This window comes from Mixophyes fleayi, chromosome 4, assembly GCF_038048845.1.
Source record: "Mixophyes fleayi isolate aMixFle1 chromosome 4, aMixFle1.hap1, whole genome shotgun sequence".
Taxonomy (NCBI): domain Eukaryota; kingdom Metazoa; phylum Chordata; class Amphibia; order Anura; family Limnodynastidae; genus Mixophyes; species Mixophyes fleayi.
Window position 1 is genome coordinate 154518742 of NC_134405.1, and position 16471 is coordinate 154535212.

General features: G+C 45.0%; 2 protein-coding genes across 2 annotated transcripts in view; both read left to right on the forward strand.

Annotated features, from left to right (window-relative positions):
• Nucleotides 1-848, forward strand: part of LOC142150766 (dual specificity protein kinase CLK3-like) — a 53556-nt gene extending 52708 nt beyond the window's left edge. Inside the window, exon 11 of the mRNA XM_075205959.1 lies at nt 574-848. Within this exon, the coding sequence (XP_075062060.1) occupies nt 574-771 (198 nt within the window). The 3' untranslated portion in view covers nt 772-848. The remainder of the gene's footprint in view (nt 1-573) is intronic.
• Nucleotides 849-16172: 15324 nt separating this feature from the next.
• Nucleotides 16173-16471, forward strand: part of OPTN (optineurin) — a 38182-nt gene continuing 37883 nt past the window's right edge. Inside the window, exon 1 of the mRNA XM_075208651.1 lies at nt 16173-16378. The gene's annotated coding sequence lies outside the window, so the exon portion shown is untranslated. The remainder of the gene's footprint in view (nt 16379-16471) is intronic.

The following is a 16471-nucleotide window of genomic DNA, read 5'->3' on the forward strand; positions in this document are numbered from 1 at the left end:
TGTCAGCACTAACGTATGCAATCTTCTAAAAAGCCTGTGGCTGAGAGGGCTGCCATAAAAATTGCAGTTTTCTAGATGTCCTTCCTCTTTATGAAGAGGCCTATTTGAATATTTTTCACAGGGAGCATTGACTAGAAGTAATTCTGTATATAAAACAAATAGATGACAATATAGATAACCTCACTTGTCATAAAAGTGCAAAAGAATACTAGAGGAGATATGGAAAGTAGAGTGTTCCAAAAATAATGAGCAGATGGGAAAAGGTATTGTGTGATAAAGTCTATTTGGTATGGGATGTATAAAGCAAACCAGTCACAGAACAGTGAGCAAGAGTATAAAAAAGTGTAAGTGTGGGAGGGAAATCAAGAGTAAAAAGGAGGGTTTAAGAATGTATAAAAAATTTGATAGGGAGGCAGCTAGGAAATTGGAATAAAGGGAGAATACTATCAAATGCCTTTTTAATATTGAATCAACATGTATATAGAATGTACTGGACCTTTAAAGTATGTGCATACAGAATATAATATTTCCAGGCCTACTTGATAATTTGGTTATCCTTTTTTATTTTCTCAGTCATACATGACAGAAGATACTCCTGAGCATCGTGAGTTCTTTGACCTCTTAGAAAAAATGCTCCAGTATGACCCCACATTGAGGATTACACCAAGCGAGGCCCTCGAACATCCTTTCTTCAACAACCTGAGCCCTGAAGAAAGGAATTGTGTGGCAAGACATCTAGGGATCTCAGAAGACGAAGAGAATAATTCTTGAATTTTATTGGACACTGCCCATTCAACAACTTTGCGGCTGTTTGAGAACACCATTAAACTTGCAACATTGACCATAAATCTTCATTTGTAGAGAATGATTATTGCATTGGGTAGCTTATTTTGGTTTACTTCAGACAGGTTGGATATATATATATATATATATAGTGGCAAAGAGAGATATTTCCCACAGTTCCCTGTAAGGGAACAGATAGGAACACAGTTAGTCTGCAGCAGCAGGCTGCTGACAGGGTTAAGTTTTCCCTAGGTTCCTCTCTTAGCACACACTTACACAGGTGTTCCACATGGGTGTGATTGGTTTGATGTGATTTGTTGTAGTGCTTGGGGTGGAGGATAAAGACACTGGGCCTGATTCATCAAGGTACGGATCCGTATCTTTCCGCATTGTAATTTTCGTAGCGTACTCTAAGAGACGCAGACACTTACGCTATAGAAATAAGCATCTCAAAGTCAAAAAACACACCCACCTGCGGTCCTTTAGAAAACGTAGAGGAAGAAACAGTGGATACCAAGCAATTTACGTTAAGATAAGCAATGTATATGTCACGGCCAATGTGGGAGGTCCGACGAGTTTGTTTACATATAACAAAGCACAATGCCTGTGGGTATTTTTTCAATACAGCTGGAACCAAATTTTACATACGTGGTACACTTTGAACAATGATTTTGGATTACTTTTAATTACCGTAATCAACACTTTCCCTAAAAGGCAGATTGCATAGGGCCTTTGTGTGCTTTGGAGTTCAAGTGGCCGTATAATATGGAAAATGCATGTATATTGCTAGATTAAAATCAAATGCATAAGGCATCTCTAAAAATGTAGGTAGTTTTATATTTCCATCTGGATCGTTATTAAAATGCTTAGCATACTCTTCCATAAGTGATACATACACATAGTACAGTGCATACAACCTCTACACAGATAAAGGGTGTGAGTCTGGATTAGAACTCATGACTGCCTTTTTGGAAGGTGGAGTAGCTAACCACTAACCTAAACTGCAATTTGAAAAAACAGGGAGAAGAGCGACAATACAGCATGCTTGCTACACAGGAAAGTAATAGTTAATTGTACTCTTCATTATTCATACAAATTACATACAAAATAGGAATCTCACAGGTAGCTTAGTAGTTAGCACTTTAGACTCACAAAACTGTCAACATGAGTTCAAATACCAAGCATACCCATAACATCTGTGTGCAGATGGTGGGCTTTAATCATTCATCTAAGAAACACCTCAGGATCTTGCCCCAGTTGATTTTTTGCATTTTCACTTGGTAGTCCTGAAGAGGACCCCATACTGTCACAATCTGCCTTCTGTAGCTCCTGTTTGCCAGGAGCTATGTTGGACTTTCTGGATCTATATAGCCTGCAGTACCACCATGCCACCAAAGGGGCATAGTGGTACTGCAGGGGCCTCTGTGGTGCTTGAACTGTTTCCCTTCATGCTGAGCTAAGTTCGATTTCTCAGGATGATTTACACCTGCTACTACTCCTTAAAAGACATCCTCGCCAAGCAGTCTAGGCCAGATCATCAGATCACTCTACCTGATAGGAAGCAATCGCCTTTGACTCCTGTTCCTGGTTATACTTACCTGTGTACTGGATTTCTGTGCTCACCCCATAAGGGTGCGAACAGAAATCCATGATGTTGCAGTACTGTAGTGACACTTTACACGCACAGCTGCAAATCCTAATTGAATATACCCCTAAATATTATTTGCTGTATAGCTGCACTGTTCTAATGGGCCATGAGTGACTGTTTGAGCTGAGCTGCCGCTTGTGACAATCATTGCATAGGGTAGGCTGGTAGTGGGCAGCTATTACTGCTAGTAGCCTAACCATGATGAGACCCTAGTTCCCCTACCCTCTGTTTGCCAGTACTTATAAAATTCATCCACTATATATGTTTATGCCGCTCTGGTGACCATAACATTATAACCGGCCAGTGAAGATTGGAGGTAATTTTCGTCATGGATGACAGCGAGCCGAACCTCTCTCCAGCCCAGGTCTTGGCTAATCAGATCCAGACCTAGTCACAAGTTGTTCAGAATTTATCTCATCGCTTGTCAGCTCAAGAAGATTCCTCCAGAAACCCGCAGATTCAACAGGCCTCCTCTGGCATCTTTACGGAGCCAAAGCTGAACCTGCCCGATCGATTTTTTGGAAGCAGACCCGCATTCCGCAACTTTAAGGAGAGTTGCAAGTTGTACTTCCGTCTGAGACCATGCTTTTCTGGCTCTGAACAGCAGAGAGTCGGTGCTGTTATCTTGTTACTCCAGGGTGATCCCCAGTCCTGGGCCTTCTCCCTTCCGTCAACAAGCCCATCCTTGCAAACCGGGCCTTGGGTCAGCTATATAACGACCCAGACAAAGTGGCCTCAGTGGAGTCTCATCTCCGGGCATTAAGGCAAGGACGCCGTACTGCTGAGGAGTACTGTGCGGAATTCCGGCGATGGTCACCTGATAGTGAGTGGAATGATCCAGCACTGCGGAGTCAGTTCCGCTTAGTCCTTACTGAGCAAATCAAAGACTCCTTAGTTCAGTATCGTCCACCTACCTCACTTGAAGATTCAATGCAACTTGCAATCAAAATTGATCGCCGAATCAGATAGAGGAAGACTGAAAGAGAGTCATCTGTACCTCCTTGCTCACCACCCAAGTCTGGTTCTACCTTCCTGGACTCCCCTGAACCTATGCAGTTGGGCGCTTACCGTCTGCCTCCGGAGGAACGTTCCAGACGACGCTTTCTTGGTCTCTGTTTGTATTGTGGTCAGTCGGCAAATCGTTCCTGTCCTAGCAAGTCGTGAAACGCCTAGACCTAAGCGCTGGTGAAGAGGTGCGCTTAGGTCTCCAAGTTATCTCTTCAGAAAATTATTTGTTAGTCCCTGCACGCCTAGCTTTCAGACATCGTTCTACTGAGTTGTCGGCCTTCCTCGATAGTGGTACAGCAGGTAACTTTCTGGACATCCTCTTGGGATTCCTGAAGTCAAACTGGATTCGAGCATTACCGCTTGCGGCTTGGATGGTAATCCCCTGGTTGGGGGCCGAATACTCGCTAAGACTTCATTGGTTCGCTTATCCGTAGGTGCTCTCCATACTGAAGAACTCACATTCTTCCTGATCACCTGTCCCTCCGCTCCTTTGATTCTGGGGTATCCGTGGTTGCAAAGTCATAATTCCCTTATTGATTGGAAAAGGGGGTAAATCATCCAGTGGATCTAAAGTGCTCTTCCTCATGTCTGACTCTACCACTCAGAACTCTACAGTCTAGTTCAGAATTGTTGCCTGCACCTTACCAGGACTTCAGTGATGTATTCTGTAAACAGAATGCTGACTCTCTCCCACCTCATCGGGACTATGGCTGCGCTATCGATCTTGTACCAGGTTCAAAATTGCCCAAAGGGCGTCTGTATTCCTTGTCTGCCCCAGAGACTCAGGCTATGGAGCAGTACGTAGAGGGGAATCTAAAGAAAGGATTTCTCCGTCCCTCTAAATCCCCAGTAGGTGCCGGATGTTTCTTCGTGGCCAAAAAAGATGGCAGTCTGAGACCCTGCATCTACTGTGGCCTGAATAAAATCACAGTTAAAAACACTTACCCGCTGCCCTTGATTTCTGTTTTGTTTGACCAGCTCAAGTCAGCCACCATATTTTCTAAGATTGACCTGCAGGGTGCTTATAATCTCATCCGCATCAGACAGGGAGACGAGTGGAAGACAGCCTTTAATACCCTCTCTGGGCATTATGAATATCTCGTGATGCCATTCGGATTGTACAACGCCACGGCAGTCTTCCAAGATCTCATCAATGACGTCTTACGTGAATTCCTGGGTAAGACCGTGGTGGTTTACTTGGACGATATTTTAATTTACTCTCAGTCCTTGTCTCAGCACCGCCAACAGGTTTGGGAACTTCTGGAGAAGTTACGCCAACACCACCTCTACGTGAAATTAGAGAAGTGCGAGTTTGAGATCTCCAGGGTGGCCTTCTTAGGTTATATTATTTCTTCATCCGGTTTCTCCATGGACTCCGGTAAAGTTCAAGCAATTCAGGACTAGGTCCTTCCTACAAACCTCAAGGCACTTCAAAGATTCCTTGGCTTCACCAATTCTTATCGGAGGATCATACGCTCATTTTCTTCCCTGGTGGCTCCTTTCACTGCCCTCATCCGGAAGGGCGCATACATGGCTAATTGATCTTCAGCGAGCTTTACTGCCCTTAAAACCGCCTTCACATCTGCACCCGTTCTCAGGCACCTGGACCCTGGGCTCCCGTTTATTGTGGAAGTGGACGCCTCAGTTGTAGGATGGGGCGACATTCTTTCTCAAAGAGATCCACAAAGCAAAAAATTGCATCCGTGTGCATTTCTATCCAGAAAATTATCGTCTGCTGAAATTAATTATGATGTCGGAAATTGTGAATTGTTGACCATCAAGTGCAGGATTTTTTTCTTCAGCGTTGCCTCGGACGGGCCCGCGGGCACCTGCCCATTGTGCCCAATGGAAGAGACGGCCCTGATCCCAGTTGAAGTCAATCTGGAAGAAGGTGCATTCCGCACTATGTCAAGCCTCCCTCAGATCCAAAACCTTCGCTGATTGTCATCGTGGTCCGTGTTCATTGAACGTGGGGGATCAAGTCTGGTTGTCCACACGGAACATCAAATTGAGGCAACCCTGCAGGAAACTAGGGCCCCGATACATTGGACCATTTACAATTGAGAAAAGGATAAACCCAGTAGCGTTCAGGCTTAAACTACCACCTTCTTTAAAAATACCCTGCACATTCCATTGCTCTCTTCTGAAAAAAGCTGTCCCTCCTAGCAAGCTCAATAGGCCTTCTTCAAATAGGCCTCAGCCTCTTCTTGTGAATGGAGATCGTGAGTTCATCGTTGAAAAAATTCTGGACTCAAGGAAAGTACATGGTCAGGTCCAGTTCTTAGTCCATTGGAAAGGTTACGGCCCAGAAGAGCGATGTTGGATACCACAGAAGCGTCTCCATGCTGAGAGACTCATAAAGGAATTCTTTAGGAAATTTCCCACGAAACCAGGGTGTAGGGGTGCCTTGACCCCTCCTCAAGGGGGGGTACTGTCACGAGCCGCATCCTGGCGTGATCTAGCATCCAGGCGCGTGCATTAGTTACTATGCTCTGTTATTATTCTTTGGGATTATCTTTGGTGCATAGAGTAAGAGGGTGTAGGGGCATCCTCCAACTCCAGGGGGAGCTCTCGCATGATTTAAACTATTTCATTTATATATTTATACATGTTCCTGGTTAATGTTTTTACCTATGCCAGTTCTAGCCAGTAATTAATTAGCAGCCTCCTGAGGCTGATTGCTAGCCCTGTCCTCCTCTGTCCTGATTGGCTCTTGGTACTATTTAAGGCAGTGAGGTCTGAGCCTCACTGCCAGTTATAGCTTTCTGTTTTCAGTATTGCTGCCTGCTTCTGTGCTGTGTTGTTGTTTAAACCTTGGATTGCTTTCTCGTGTATGACCTCTGCCTGTTCCTGGATTCTGTACCATTGCCTGTGACCCTGATCTTCTGCCTGTTCCTGGATTCTGAACCATTGCCTGTGACCCTGATCTTCTGCCTGTACCCAGATTTTGAACCATTGCCTGTGTCCCTGATCTTCTGCCTGAGCCTGTGCTTGTGACCCTGCTGGTTTCTGACATCTCCACCGGTGCTCTGTCCAGTCCGCAGATCTCTGGCCTGTTCTACTCTGTGCATTACCTCCGGTACCTGTGCGCCACCGTGTAAGTATAAACTTGTACTACTTTGAGCATAAGTCCTGGGGGCATATAACAAGACAAAGTATAACATACGGCGCTAAACTTTTGCTTATAAGGATATATAATAAAGTCCAAAACTGTCTATAAGTCCATACAATTACTTGGTCCAGGAATTAGTCAAATGATTCACTCAAATGTATCCCCATTGGATGTTCCAAATCTTCTCCATATATACTGGAAATAAATACCAGTACTTAAAAGGATAAAATCCTACTGGTAATAATATCCTCAAAATAAAGAAACATGTATCAGAATTTATCAAATAGTATTTCCCCTTATTTAGACACACCTCATGTGTTTTACACTCTAACTTTCAAGGGATTTGTGAAGTAAAAAACCCATCCATGTGATTATATAGTGGGTCATGCAGGGAAAAATGTGACAGTAAGCATATATTCACACCATGTTATACACTTACACAAATGATGGTATAATTCGCCACATAATCATCATAGCTGTCTGTTTGTATCACATTAATGCTTCTCCTGTAGGTTTTTACTCTCATATGTTTCACAAGATGGAGAGATTTCAACAAAACAGGGAAAATATAAAAGATATATAGTGTTTTATCTTTTATTACAAACAGCTAACAGCAATAATACAAAGTATGATCAATTAAAAACAAAGTACAATCCACAATCAGCGTATATCAATAGATGCAAGTCCGCCTACCAGAGCTCCGGAGTATAATCAGCCTGTTTCATATCCACGGGCATATCTCCTCTCCGCAATATAGATGTCAGCTCTGTAAAAGGTGGCAGTTGTCCCTGTGTATCCAACGCGCTTCGACCTCACCCAAACGGTCTTTATCAAGGCTTCTCCTATACGCTGAAAAAGTCCTCTTTTTATAGTTTAAAAAGTAGTACTCCCGGTATATTTCCGGAATGCTACTTCCAGTTTTGTGGGTCATTATCCCTCTCTGAATCGAGGCTTGGCATATAAATGTCACGGGCACTAGAAGTTTTACCCAAAATTCACCAGGTGGAATTTCACTTTACCAGAGGCGCGGAGTCTAACACAGTGGCTGATCTTCTCCAGGAACTTCAGCAAGGGAGTATAGTTTTAGCGGCTGCCACTGTGCAGGTCGCGGCCTTCTGGGAAGTGTGGTGAATATACGGAACTGTACAACTGAATAGGAAAGGGAATGTCAATGATATAAATGCAGAGTCTCTGAACAATGGAAACAATGATAACACAGGAGACTGATGAGCAGTAATAAAAGGAGGAGAAAGTTCCAAAGTGCATTAGCACACAGGTAGCATACAGCAGACCAATATATGACAAATGGATAAAGTCTATGGAAGGACCAATCAATAATGCAGCAGGAGAGTCAGCGACTCGCAGCTATACTTCAGAGGCACTATAGGCTTTAGTCCTAATAACAGGTACCATGTAAAATAGTAGCTGCTTCTGACATATGTTCCCGCTGGTAAATGTAAAGACTTGTGCAGATGCTGGTATAATACTAGATAGCGTGGAGCGGTCTGTGACCGGTAAGTCTCACCACTGATGTGGAGAGAAGACTTGTCCAGGTGCAGGTATATTACCAGGTAGCGTAGAGTGGTCTGCGGCTGGCAAGTTGTACCACTGATATGAAGAGACAACTTGTCCAGGTGCAGGTATGTTACCAGGTAGCGTAGAGTGGTCTGCGACTAGCAAGTTGTACCACGATATGGAGAGAAGGCTTAACCAGGTGCAGGTATGTAACAAGGTAGCGTGGAGTGGTCTGCGGCTAGCAAGTTGTACCACTGATATGGAGAGACAACTTGTCCAGGTGCAGGTATGTTACCAGGTAGCGTAGAGTGGTCTGCGACTAGCAAGTTGTACCACTGATATGGAGAGACGACTTGTCCAGGTGCAGGTATGTTACCAGGTAGCGTAGAGTGGTCTGCGACTAGCAAGTTGTACCACGATATGGAGAGAAGGCTTGACCAGGTGCAGGTATGTAACAAGGTAGCGTGGAGTGGTCTGCAGCTGGCAAGTTGTACCACGATATGGAGAGAAGGCTTGTCCAGGTGCAGGTATGTAACAAGGTAGCGTGAAGTGGTCTGCGGCTGGCAAGTTGTACCACGATATGGAGAGAAGGCTTGTCCAGGTGCAGGTATGTAACAAGGTAGCGTGAAGTGGTCTGCGGCTGGCAAGTTGTACCACAATATGGAGAGAAGGCTTGTCCAGGCGCAGGTATGTTCCACAGCAGACAGAGAGCACGAGTAGAAACCGGAAACACCTCGGAGTCACAAGGGAATGAGAACCAAAGAACAGGCAATGGTAATAGAGTAACAGGTGCCTTAAGTAGTGAGAGGTGATTGATTGACCAATGAGACTATGAGCAAGGTTTTAACAGTCCGTGGTTTCTGCACATGCGCAATCCTTGGTCAAGATGGCGGACGGCCGCGGCGCAAAGCAGGCGCCGGCAAGCGAGAGACCCATGTCCCAAACTAGAGGCACTAACCGTCCGGTGAGTGACAATAAATAAACTTTATCGCTAAAGGTTCTTTATACAAAACTGACAATTCCAATTTTGTTTGTCATTATCTCTCTCCAAGTTGAGGCTTGACATACAAATAATCTTTATCACTAGAGATTTTTCATACAAAACGGACAATTCCGAAATAAGACTTGAAACAATAGATAATAATCCATAAAATACTTACAGCGATATATGACTATCACAAAGAATAAAAAATAACTTGGAAGAGTTCTGTCAGACGCCGGGTGCTCGCTGTCTCCAGACCGAGACCCGGTTCACATACCTGTCCTCTGCGCCCGTCCGACTCCCGCTGACGGCCGCCATCTTGGATGCGGGTCTGCGCATGCGCAAACCCGATCTCTGTTTTCAACCTTCCCTGGCTTCCTATTGGATGAGGGTTTTTCCCTCCACTATTTAAAGCAGCCTCCTCCTCTCCTCTGAGCCTGTTCTAAGGTTCAGTTTGGGTGATTGTGTGGACGTCTCCTTTTGTTCCAGCTGTTTGCAGCCGCAGATTAGCTCAGCTCACGCTGCAAACTGCTATCCCAGCGGTCATCTCTGCAACCGCAGATCACCTCAGCTCACGCTGCAAACCGTTATCCCAGCGGTCATCTCTGCAACCGCAGATCACCTCAGCTCACGCTGCAAACCGCTATCCCAGCGGTGATCTCTGCAACCGCAGATCACCTCAGCTCACGCTGCAACCGCTATCCCAGCGGTCATCTCTGCAACCGCAGATCACCTCAGCTCACGCTGCAAACCGCTATCCCAGCGGTCATCTCTGCAACCACAGATTATCTCAGCTCACGCTGCAACCGCTATCACAGCGGTCATCTCTGCAACCGCAGATCACCTCAGCTCACGCTGCAACCGCTATCCCAGCGGTCACCTCTGCAACCGCAGATCACCTCAGCTCACGCTGCAACCGCTATCCCAGCGGTTATCTCTGCAACCACAGATCATCTCAGCTCACGCTGCAAACCGATATCCCAGCGGTCATCTCTGCAACCGCAGATCACCTCAGCTCACGCTGCAACCGCTATCCCAGCGGTCATCTCTGCAACCACAGATCATCTCAGCTCACGCTGCAAACCGCTATCCCAGCAGTCATCTTTGCAATCCGCAATACCTAACTCGCTGAACTCTGGGGGTCTCGCCCCACTCCCAGAGGACCGCGAACTGCGTAGCGGCCGCCGCAAAGTCCATACCACCTTGCGTGGGTTCTTGGTGAAGGCCAGCCGCCGCGTTAGACTCCGCGCCTCTGGTGAGTGTTTGTTAGTATTGGCAGGCCAGGGGTCTAGTATCCCAGCGCACCGTGACAAGTTCAATAGAAGACTAATGTAAAGAAAATAATATAAAAATTAATATTCCATAAAAGTAAAAAAAAAAAATATTAAGTTAAATAAATTATATAAATAAGTTGCTCCAGTCTTCCATAGCACCAATCCATTACATATATTTCTAATGAAAACACGTGTATTATACAGAAAACACTGATTTATAATTTAATTATTCTATAGACATATGTATTACCCCAAAAACCATTTTAGCTCAAATTCTAGATTTAAGCCCTCAGGTGAGAGAGTGTGTAATCTGTGTATCCACCTTATCTCTGTTTGCGCTAATCTTTCTGATATATAATTTTTCCTCCAATTAGGTTCAATTACTTGAATACCCCAAAAATTATTTATATGGGATACAGAACATTGATGGACTTTCTTAAAATGATCAGGGACAGAATGGCTTTCCATGCCCTTCTTTATATTCCTAATATGTTCTGCCAGTCTGATCTTTAAAGATCTAGATGTTCTCCCAACATATAAAATACTACATGAACACTCAATGAGGTATATAATGTTTTTAGTATGGTAGGTAATAAATTGGTTGATCTTATATTCCTGATTTCCAGCCAAAAAAGGCGTAAATTTATTACTTTTAGATTTACAGGCTTTACATGCTGCACATGTCCCACATCTTTGGAAGCCTTTAGTATTTATTTTTCCCTCTTTATTTGATGTGTTTGGAGAACGCTCCTGACTATTTTATCCTTAAGAGATGGTGCCTTTCTGTATACAAAGAGAAGTTTAGTGGGTAGTACTCCTTTAAGAACAGGATCCTTTAATAATATATGCCAGTGTTTTCTGACTATCTTCTCCATGTCACTCACCGGACTGTTGGTGCCTCTAGGTTGGGACATGGGTCTCTCTCGCTCCTGCCGGCGCCTCTCCTGACTGAACAAAGAGGTAAACCTCCCAGCAGATATGCGGAGTAATAACACAGTCTCAGGGAGATAGAGGATTCCGTGGGTAAGTTGAGAACAGTCCAAGCGGATATGCAGTAAACGAATACAGTCAATAGAAAGTAAGCATACCGCGGTTCAGTTGAGCAGGCTGTCCACGAGAGGATACAGGAACAGCTGAGCGGCTGCACGCCAGCACGAGTAAAGAAACCACAGGTGAGTGGTAGCGGTAATCAGGGTCCGGGTCAGCACACAGGCAGAGAACTTGACACGGGTAGAACAACGATGAGCAATGCAGGAATCACTGGAGATAGCGAACACGAGTAGAACACTGGAGGTAATAGCGGACTGGAAGCCGCAGATGATTAGAGCAGGAATCAGCAGGGAACTGAAGACATAGTAGAACACGGGAGACTTGTAGCGGTCTGGAAACCGGCAGGAATCAGCAGGAAACTGAAGACATAGTAGAACACAGGAGACTTGAAGCGGTCTGGAAACCGGCAATGAGTTGAGCAGGAATCAGCAGGAAGCTGAAGACACAGAGAAGTACACAGGAACACCTTCAGAGACTCACAGGGAATGAGACTCCAAGATCAGGCAACGAGGTAATGAGCACAGGTGCTTTAAATAGGGAGCGTTGCCTGATCAACCAATTAACTGAAAGCAAAGGTCAGAAGAGTTCTTAGGAACTGCGCATGCGCAGACCATCAGGATCACGGACGGCCACGGTTCAGGTTAGGTGCTGGCAGGAATACTGGAGAGCCACGCACCAGTGAAGAGGCACTTACGGTCCGGTGAGTGAAATAACCAAGATCTTGAGACTTTCATAAGAATGTTCTCCTCAGCCAACCAAGACAATTGGGTAGATTTACTTCCATGGGTTGAATTCGTCCACAACAATATGTATCATGAGTCATCTTCAAAAACTCCATTCTTTGTGGTATACGGTCACCATCCGTTTCTCCCAGAATTTCCTGCCCTCCCTCCCACCCAAGTTCCTGCGGTGGAGAATTTATGTCAGAGTTTCAAAACTATCTGGTCTCAGGTTAAATCCTCCCTGAAGAAGACATCTGCCAGATACAAGTGTTTTGCTGATAAAAAGAGGCGAACTATTCCACCACTTAAAATTGGAGACCGCGTATGGCTTTCTACCAAAAATATTCGCCTGAAGGTTCCGTCCATGAAGTTTGCTCCCCGTTTCATTGGCCCATATAAAATCCCTCAGGTGATAAATCCGATGTGCTTCAAATTACTATTACCTAACAACCTTCGTATCTCCAACGCCTTCCATGTGTCATTACTCAAGCCTCTTATCATCAACCGTTTCTCTGTTCCTCCTTCAGCACCTCGGCCAGTACAAGTTCATCAGGAGGAGGAGTTCGAAATTACCCATATTCTGGATGCCAAAATTTTGCGAGGAGTTCTTCGCTTCCTAGTGCATTGGAAGGGCTTTGGTCCAGAGGAGCGTTCTTGGATCCGTGCAGATGATCTCAATGCTCCAGCTCTTCTAAAAAGATTTTACTCCAAATTTCTGGGCAAACCCGATTCCAAGTGTTCTGTGCCCACCTTTAAAAGGGGGGGTACTGTCACTCACCGGACCGTGAGTGCCTCTGCTCTTGTGCGTGGTTCTCTCTCCTTCCTGCCGGCGCCTGTCCTGAGCCGCGGCTGTCTGCCATCTTGATAGGACTGCGCATGTGCAGGATCCCTGAACTCTTATGACCTTGCTTTTAACTTAATTGGTGGATCTATCACCTCTCCCTATTTAAGGCACCTGTGGCCTTTGTATCGTTGCCTGATCTTGATTCTCACTCCCTGTAAGTCTCTGAAGGTGTTCCCTGTGTCCTGCTCGTGTCTTCAGTTTCCTGCTGGATTACCTGCTCTGCTCATCGGCGGTTCTCATACCCGCTACAGACTCCTAGCTCTCCTGCTCGTGTCTTCTGTTTCCTGCTGGATTACCTGCTCTGCTCATCGGCGGTTCCCATACCCGCTACAGCCTCCCAGCTCTCCTGCTGTGTCTGCACCAGGACAAGCCTCTCTACTCAGCGGAGGTATGCATACTTGTTATTGACTATTAACAGTTATCCTGCATATCTGCCTTGGACAAGTTTCTCTACTCAGCAGCGGTATACATACCCAATATAGACTATTAGCTGTTATCCTGCATATCTGCTTTGGACAAGCCTCTCTACTCAGCAGTGGTATACATACCCGCTATACACTATTAGCTGTTACCCTGCATATCTGTTTGGACAAGCTTCTCTGCTCTCCAGCTGTATACATACAGCCATAGACTTTTACTATTACTCTACTTATCCGCACCTGGACAAGTCCTCACCTCCTCACAGTGGTACAACTTGCTATCCGCAGACCACTGACTTCCACGCTACCTACCTGCACAAGTCTTCCCATCACAGCAGTGGTACAACTTGCTATCCGCAGACCACTGACTCTCCCGCTACCTACCTGCACCTGGACAAGTTTTCTCATCACAGCAGTGGTACAACTTCCTATCCGCAGACCACTGACTCTCCCGTTACCTTCCTTCACCAGCCACTGTGTTAGACTCCGCGCCTCTGGTAAAGTGAAATTCCACCTGGTGAATTTTGGGTAAAACTCCTAGTGCCCGTGACATTTATATGCCAAGCCTCGATTCAGAGAGGGATAATGACCCACAAAACTGGAAGTAGCATTCCGGAAATATACCGGGAGTACTACTTTTTAAACTATAAAAAGAGGACTTTTTCAGCGTATAGGAGAAGCCTTGATAAAGACTGTTTGGGTGAGGTCGAAACGCGTTGGCTACACAGGGACAAGTGCCACCTTTTACAGAGCTGACATCTATATTGCGGAGAGGAGATATGCCCGTGGATATGAAACAGGCTGATTATACTCCGGAGCTCTGGTAGGCGGACTCTATTGATATACGCTGATTGTGGATTGGACTTTGTTTTTAATTGATCATATTTTGTATTATTGCTGTTAGCTGTTTGTAATAAAAGATAAAACACTATATATCTTTTATATCTTCCCTGTTTTGTTGAAATCTCTCCATCTTGTGAAACATATGAGAGTGAAAACCTACAGGAGAAGCATTAATGTGATACAAACAGACAGCTATGATGATTATGTGGCGAATTATACCATCATTTGTGTAAGTGTATACCATGGTGTGAATATATGCTTACTGTCACATTTTTCCCTGCATGACCCACTATATAATCACGTGGATGGGTTTTTGACTTCACCAATCCCTTGAAAGTTAGAGTGTAAAACACATGAGGTGTGTCTAAATAAGGGGAAATACTATTTGATAAATTCTGATACATGTTTCTTCTTTATTTTGAGGATATTATTACCAGTAGGATTTTATTCTTTTAACTACTGGTATTTATTTCCAGTATATATTGAGAAGATTTGGAGCATCCAATGGGGGTACATTTGAGTGAATCATTTGACTAATTCCTGGACCAAGTAATTGTATGGACTTATAGACAGTTTTGGACTTTATTATATATCCTTATAAGCAAAAGTTTAGCGCCGTATGTTATAGTTTGTCTTGTTATATGCTATACTATAGAAATCAGGTGGATTCTATTTTTGGTGTAATTAGCGGCAGTCATCCTATTTAGCGGAGATGGTTTTTTTCATCTTTATATATCACCTATAAGTCCTGGGGGCATCCGAGTACCTGTGAGCATACCAGTCTCTATGGGAAAGGCGGCGGCTAAAGGCGAAGACCTCACTCGCTTGTTCTACAAGCTTATGCCGCTCTGGTGACCATAACAAACAGCAGGTGAATTACTGGTACAGTGGCAGTTCAAAATAGAAGCAGTAGTGGAGTAGAACTTAGTTGATCCGTAGATGGTAAATCAGAGCAGCAGCGGGTTAGTTACTGGTACAGCGGCAGTTCAAATAAAAACAGTAGTGAAGTAGAACTTAGCTGGTCCGTAGATGGTAACTCAGAGCACGGCTGGTGAATACAAGTACAGCAAGCAGTTCTATTAGAGGCAGCAGCAGAGAGGAACTCAGCTGATCTGAGGACGTTCGTACAGAGCAACAGCAGGTGAGTCAGACCGAAGGAAGCCAGATCCTTACTGAGAGTGAGTAACTCGAAGAACAGGCATCCGACAGAAGGAAATGGGAGGTTTAAATAGTGCTCCAAAATGCTAGGACCAATGGGAACAGGTAGGCGGTCATAAGAGAGGGTAGTTGGTTGCACATGCGCAGAACAAGAGACTAGATGGTGAATGTTGATCCGAGAGTGAAGTCAGGACACCCTGAGTTCCAGCACCTTTTTTCGATGGATTTTCCAAGTTTTAAAAATAAGTTTTGAACATTTGATGTTTGGTCCATGTGGACTTGAATCGCCCTGTCGGACGTAGCAGGTCAGCGGTAAAATCATTAAAACGGTGCACGGTGCACACTGCTTGTGTGTCAAGTCCGATGCATGTGTACTTCGTCCGCACTGGTTGTGATGGCACTGCTTGGCTTGTGGCGCTGCTCTGCTTGTGATTGGTCGTGTGGTTGCGCGCTGAGTTTACTGCGGGCAGCAACTGATATGTTTTGTTACACAACTGACGAGTGTGTGTACAGTGATTGACTACGTGATGCAAGTTCCGGCACCTTCTTTCTTACAAAAAAAAGCACTGCACACAATTATGACAAAAATTTGTTTTACACCTGTGAAAGTTGCTTTAAAACAACTCGGACCATTTACTTAATAAAAAGATTGTGCTGAAATGCCAATTCATTACATTTAGTTAACCTTGTAATGCACAATTACAATAACATCAGATCACTTCAATGCAACACAATTAATACCGCTCCGGAGATGCTGACAGGCCAAGATGTAAACTCACATTTAATTGCACCACATTACACAACGTGACAGATCAGACACCCGGAGCACAGCAGCGCTGCCTATCAGGCGGCTCAGCACTGATGTCCCGTGTCCCCGGCTGGGAATCTCCCTCAGGGCGGGCACGTGGTCAGATGATAGACGTCACACGGGGGCGGGGCCTGGTTCGGTGGCGACGGGAGCAGTACGGAAAGGAAACAGTTCCGACCGACTGCGACCTGAGGACCAGACGGGGAGAGCAGGTGAGGGCCACTGTTGTGTCACTTACGGCCCTGTTCATGGATGTATCACCGCTATTATACTGAGCCCTCTCTACCTGTGTCACCTGACGTCCC